At 39.3% G+C, this 7,159-nt stretch overlaps 1 protein-coding gene across 1 annotated transcript; it reads left to right on the top strand.

The window, feature by feature from the left end:
* Nucleotides 1-1,114: 1,114 nt before the first annotated feature.
* On the top strand, nucleotides 1,115-2,068 carry LOC126514096 (olfactory receptor 1468). The gene has a single exon (XM_050162806.1). The coding sequence runs from the start codon at nucleotides 1,115-1,117 to the stop codon at nucleotides 2,066-2,068; it is 954 nt and encodes a 317-aa protein (XP_050018763.1).
* Nucleotides 2,069-7,159: the final 5,091 nt, after the last annotated feature.

Genomic DNA, 7,159 nt, shown 5'->3' with positions numbered 1-7,159 from the left:
TTTCGACAATTATGAATGACTGCATTGTGTGTCTATACAAGAATAGTCCCATCAACAGCCAGGTGTGGATAGAGCTCTCCCCTCACCACTGAAATAATTTGTACTGACAGATTCTGGGAAAGGTTGGTCATTGTCTTTGCCTGGGTGCACACTGATGATCACACCAGACCCTAATGAGCAGTTTCAATGTAGTGGTAACACAGATGTCCCTAGATAAAACTAAATGAGTCACAAAACAAAATGAAAAATCATGAATCTCTGAGAGGAACAGGCAAGAACAAAACACATGGTTAATAGGGGTGGGAGACATAAAATAGAGAATGGGGGGGGGAAAGTAACCAGAATACATTACATACACGAATCAAATTGCCAAAGAACTAGCTATATTAATAAAAAAGCTGAGAGGAGAGACATAAAGAAGAGGGAAAGAAATAAGGAAGCAGAGAAGGTAGAAAAATACAGGATAAAGGGAAGCACAGAATCTGCAAAACTTTCTAGATTGTTAGAGAAACAAACAAAAGAAAGAAAACTCTTAGGATTCTGACTTGAGCCTAGATTCCATTCACACTAAGGTATGAAAAATGGAGGGGTGGGTTAGGAAAATGTCAGGGCAAAATGAGGTCTGTTGATCTGAAGAAGGCCTGGTAAATCCAGGAATAACTGATCACTCAGCACTTGATGCTGGGGTAGTGAAGATGGTAGGTGTGCCCATGAAACTTAGATGACAACTGATGCCAGGAGATCAATTTGGGGGCTGGACATTCATCTTCACAAGGGAAACTGTTCAGAAACATACTCCAGGGAACACTGACATGGAATATACTGTTAGAAAAACAGCCAATAGTAGTTAGTGAAAGTGAATGGTCGTACAGTCATCAGAACTGGAGACCACAGGATAACCTGTGAGTATGTTTTAGATGGGAGAGAAGGTTGTGTTTCTAATGCTGTGCTAGGTGGCTGAGATTTAGACATGGGGTGATTCTGGTTGCAGAGTCAGCTTTCAGGTATGAAGATGAAATTAAGTATAGAGAACATCTTCACAGATCACACGTCACACATATGTTTGTTTTCATTTGTATTTTAAGGACATTTTATTTTCTCTTAAAGATCCTAGATGCAGGGCAACACAAAAAGGAACCAAACTGTCGTCTCCCAGTTTCTCCTCCTGGGCCTGCCCATCCCTCCAGAGCACCAGCACCTGTTCTATGCCCTGTTCCTGGCCATGTACCTCACCACTGTCCTGGGGAACCTCATCATCATCATCCTCATTCTTCTGGATTCCCATCTCCACACACCCATGTATTTTTTTCTCAGCAACTTGTCCTTCTCTGACCTCTGTTTTTCCTCAGTCACAATGCCCAAATTGCTGCAGAACATGCAGAGTCAAGTTCCATCCATCCCTTATGCAGGTTGTCTGGCACAAATGTACTTTTTCTTGTTTTTTGTAGACCTTGAGAGCTTCCTCCTAGTGGCCATGGCCTATGACCGCTATGTGGCCATCTGCTTCCCCCTTCATTACACCAGCATCATGAGTCCTAAGGTATGTGTGAGCCTGGTGGTGCTGTCCTGGGTGCTGACCACCTTCCATGCCATGCTGCACACCCTGCTCATGGCCAGATTGTCATTCTGTGAGGACAATGTGATTCCTCACTTTTTCTGTGACATGTCTGCTCTGCTGAAGCGGTCCTGCTCTGACACACATGTTAACGAGTTGGTCATATTTATCATGGGAGGCGTCATTCTTGTCATTCCATTTGTGCTCATCATTGTGTCCTATGCACGAATTGTCGCCTCTATTCTCAAGGTTCCTTCTGCCCGAGGTATCCGCAAAGCCTTCTCCACCTGTGGCTCCCACCTGTCTGTGGTCTCACTCTTTTATGGGACAGTCATTGGTCTGTACTTATGTCCATCAGCCAATAATTCTACTGTGAAGGAGACAGTCATGGGTATGATGTATACAGTGGTGACCCCCATGCTGAACCCATTTATCTATAGCCTAAGGAACAGAGACATTAAGGGAGCCCTAGTTAGAGTCCTTTGCAAGAAGAAAATTCTCTTCTGGCTATGATGGTACCTATTGGGATTTTAAATTAACTTACATAGTACATATATTTACACTGATATTGGGTATTGTAGATTCTTTCATTACATTGTAAAACTTTCTGCTCAAACAAAATATTTTAGAATTGTTCAATATGTAAAGTGTCTGCGTAAATAATACTAGTGTACAGAATAACTCCATATAATATAGGTTATCATTTAGAAATTCTTCAGGTCAGGTGTAGCATATTGAGCTCTCCATATCTCATCTGGACAGTGTTTATAGAAGAATCTCTGATTAGGGTTAGAATATAAATGAACATATATGTCTTTCTTGGAGTCAGTTTTGTCTATGACTCCTGTTATATGAGCCTGTATTCACTACTACTGTCTTGATCCTGAATAGTTCTCTGAATCAAGGCTTGTATCAAGTCTTTGGCAGACTTGCAGCCTTATAAAATAGGGCCCTGGAAAGCCAGATTCTGACAACTTTAGGAAAATGCAACTTTTTGTATTCCACCACTGCTTTATAAGTGAGTCAATGGAGTTATTCTTTTGAGCATCGGTGCAATTCCCAAGTAGGGTCAGATGTTAATTTACATTTCCTCTCATAATCATTGCACTAAGTAGTGATGTGTTGTTGAGGGAAAGTGGGTACTAGTAACTTTCCAAGACAGTTTTCCTGACTCTGGTCAGCATAATGTAAAAATGCTTATTTGAAATTTCTTATTTATATTGCCATAATTCAGGTATGAATGATATCTTGTCTTCCCATGTCCAAATTGACTTGACTTAAATACCCAAGTCTTATTTTCACTCTTCTTAAAAAAATAAAAAATTAACTTATTATACAAAGAAGTGTGAATAATATTTGAGCCAAGACTCAGAAAAGCAGTCCATAAAAGTTCATATCTGTAATGCATTGGCTCATATATGGGGCACATATAAATATTTATGTTCATTTTGCTAACTAGCACTTTTCATTACTAAAATCTATTTGCCACTTCTGAGAACATATCTTTACCTTTCATTCCTTCTTTTTTTGTTTCCAAGTGTGCCTTGTCTTTTTTCTTTCACCTAATCTATACTCAGAATAGACTGATACAGTAATAGTTTTGATTTACGTTTGCCCAAGAGATGATTCATACCAGAGCCCCAAATTTTTCTTTCTGGTCATTAGGAAGGAAGTTGGAGTCTGTTTATCCTCCTGGAAGATCTTTCTTTCTTTGTTATTTCAAACTTCTTGATAATTTTTGCAGACATTCTTTGTAGTAGTCTGGTGGTGATTAAATGGAAGAAAGTAAATTTTGGCTCAGATTATTCAAATTTGGAGCATCTCCCTAAATACCCCACAGCTTCATAAATAGGGTTAGTGGCCGTTCATTTTAGTCTTAGCTCCATGAACATTATCGTGTAGTCTCCAACATTGATACATTTATTTTTTTCAATGTTGCTTCTAAGTGGTCACATCCAAATCATTCCATTCTTCTATATTAGACCACATCTCTGCAGTCCAGACATCCTCCTGTACCCACTTTTACTCTGACAGTAGATGCCTTTATTGATGCTTTATGACAAGCAAGGAATGCTTCTGCTTATGTCATTATGTACCTATATTTTCTTTTTGCTCTACATTCTATTTCTTGATTCCATAGTTTACTCTGAAGTTGCCCTAGACACTGTAAACTTCTGTATGTATGAATGTACACATATATTAAAATGGATTAAGATTCACAGTCACATGAAAAGAATGAAGTTGGACTGGTATTTCACAAAAAATTAACATTTTTCTTGAATGAATTATTTATCAATTTCTCAGAAATTAAAAGTAAGATTACCATAAGACTCAGAAATTCTATTTTAGGCATATTTTAGGCATACCTAAAATAATTGTGGTACTTGAACATTTGTACATGAAAGGTTTATAGCAATCTAGTAGTCCCAAAATAGAGATTGCTCTCAACTGAAGATTGGATAAACAAAACAGGGCCTACCTTACAATGAAACAGTCAGCAACAGAAGTAACTGAAGGATTGCTATATATTGATACATTCTTTCATCTTGAAAATAGCAAGCTGATTAAAAAGTTGCAGTCACAAAGACCATCTTGTGTATGATCCTATTTGTATGAGGTATGAAGGATAGAAAACTCCATAAAGATATAAAGTAGGATATTATTGCCTGTTCCTGGTTAGGATAGGGCTGGGGAAAATGGAGAGTAGCTATGGGTAGGCACAGGATTTCTTTGGGGGAACAACAAACACTAAACTTAGGGAGCAAAATGTCTCCATGTCAAAAATTAATTCCAATGACTGAGCAAAACTGATGAATGGATAATGAAAATGTGGTATATATGCACAATGGAATACTATTCAGCTATAAAAAGAATGAAACCATGAATTTTCAGGTAAATGTATGGGTCTAAAAAGATTATATAAAATAACCCAGACACAGAAAATCAAACACCTGTAGTTCCTATCCCAAATACTAAGATATGAGTATGCAATATGGAATAACCATAGAAACCAGGAGAGTATAAACGGACAAAAGGGGGTGGTGGCTTGAAAGGGGAATAGTAGAACACAGATGATGTGAAGTGGGAAATGAGAAAGAACAGGGAGGGCCTCTAGCTAGGGACTAGGAGGGTGGTCAAGAATAAGAAGTGAGGACAAGGGACTGATAAGACCAAAGCTATTTGATAAAGCCTCAAGGAACCATACTGTATATATACTGATATATCTCTATCTTTATCTGTATGTATGTATGTATGCATGCCATTTGGGTTGACAATATTCAATGCTCGCCACAAAAACTATAGACTAACAAAATTCCCAGTACCAGTAATGAAAAATCTCATTTTAAATGGTTGGTCAGGGTAGTCCAAGTGACTCCCAATGTAATAAATATTACCTATATAGCCCTTGGTTTTCTCTCAGGGGTGGAGGGTGGGCTCCTATTGCTGAAGATACCACACAGTTAGCACATAGAATTAGGATGATTTTAGCAGATCTGACCTGAAACTCTCTTTCCTGAGATAAAGTCTCCATGGTTCCAGAAAATACTATTCAATTTGCCACAGGAGGGAAGTAATCAGAGATTCCTATGCATCTGGAACATCTATGAATCATTCCAGTTACCAGCATGATAAGATATCCATAAGTGTTCAGTAAGTGGCACTCAAACGATTGTGGTAACCAACAACTGTTGAATCAGGCTGAAAGCCTACTTCTGTGGATGAACTCCTTTATTGGTTGTGCAATGCAGTGTGATCAGCCTTGAAACCATATACACACAAACTTCAAATATGAACTGAGATAGTCATATTTATACATATTCATAATATGCAAACACATAAGTAACAAATATGTCAATAGCAAATGTTTAAAAAAGACCTTCCCATGTGTATATGTGCCACACTTTCTTTATCCATTCTTCCATTGAGGGCCATGTAGGTTGTTTCCAGGTTCTGGTTATTACAAATAATGCTGCTATGAACATAGTTGAACAAATGCTTTTGTAGTATGACTGGGCATCTTTTGGGTATATTCCCAAGAAGTATTGCTGGATCTTGAGGTAGGTTGGCTCTCAATTTTCTGAAAAACCACCACACCGATTTCCAAAGTGGTTGCACAAGTTTGCATTCCAAGCAGCAATGGATGAGTGTTACCCTTACCCCACATTCTCTCCAGCATAGGTTATCATTGGTGTTTTTGATTTTAGCCATTCTGACTAATGGCTAATGATGATATCTCAAAATAATGACATCTTGAATTTTGCATGCAAATTGATGGACATAGAAAACACTATTCTGAATGAGATAACCTAGACCCCAAAACATGAATATGGTATGTACTCACTCATTAGTGAATTCTAGCTATAAACAAAGGACATTGAGCCTATAGTTTGAGATCCTAGAGAAGCTAAATTATAAGATGAACACAAAGAAAAACATATATAGATCCTCCTGAAAATTGGAAGCAGACAAGATCACCAGGCAAAAGTTTGGAGCATGGGGGTGGGATTGAGGTATGGGGAAGGGGAGAGGGGGAGAGGGGGAGTGAGAAGGGAGAAGGGGAGGATTGGGGAGAGCTTGGGGGAGTGGGATGGTTGATATGGAAGAAGGGAGGGTGTGGGAGCAGGAAAGAAGATATCTTAATTTAGGGTTGGCTCTAGAGTGGTTCCCAGGTGTCCATGGGGATGTCCCCAGCTAGGTCCTGGGGCAGTAAGGAAGAGGGTGCCTGAACTGGCCTTGTCCTATAGTCATACTGATGAATATCTTGCATATCACCATAGAACCTTCATCTGGTGATTGATGGAGATTGAGACAGAGACCCACATCGGAGTATTGGACTGAGCTCCCAAGGTCCAGTTGAAGAGCAGAAGGAGGGAGAAGATGAGTAAGGAAGTCAGGACCTTGAGGGGTGCATCCACCCATGGAGACAGTGGGACTGATCTACTGGGAGCTCACCAAAGCCAGCTGGACTGGGACTGAACAAGCATGTGATCAAACCAGACTCTCTGAATGTGGCTGACAATGGGGGCTGACTGAGAAGCCAATGATAATGGCACAGGGATTTGTCTCTACAGCATGTACTGGCTTTTTGGGATCCTAGTCTTTTTGGATGCACACCCTCTAAGCCTCTTGCCAACCCCACAATGCCTCCCTTAATTAAGATATCTTCTTCCCTGCTCCCATATCTGCCCTTCCTCCATCTCAACCATCTCACTCCTCTAAGCTCTCTCCAATCCTCCCCTTCTCCCTTCTCTCCCCACCTCCCCCCCCCATGTTCCCAACTTTTGTCTGGCAATCATTTTATTTCATTTTGACACATTTTGTCTTATTGGAGTTTTATTTCATTTTGTGTTTTATGTGTTTTTCTTTTCTTTTCTTTTCTTTTCTTTTCTTTTCTTTTCTTTTTTTGTTGTTTTTAGAGAGAGTGAGTACAAAAAACAGAAAGCTGAGTAGATACTGAGATGGGTACTACCTGGAAGGAGAAAGAATAGGATCAAAATATATTTTATAAAAAACTAATAAAAAGTAAAAGTTAAAAGTAAAAAAAAATACTAATGTAAAAATTTTGTGCTATGATGAGGGAGGGGGTCTTGGCTGGGGGAGGGG

Source organism: Alexandromys fortis, unplaced genomic scaffold, assembly GCF_014885135.2.
Source record: "Alexandromys fortis isolate MF-2015 unplaced genomic scaffold, M_Fortis_MF-2015_v1.1 scaffold_84, whole genome shotgun sequence".
NCBI classification, from domain to species: Eukaryota; Metazoa; Chordata; class Mammalia; order Rodentia; family Cricetidae; genus Alexandromys; species Alexandromys fortis.
Note: the sequence above shows the minus strand (reverse complement) of the source record. Positions and strands in the feature narration are given on the sequence as shown.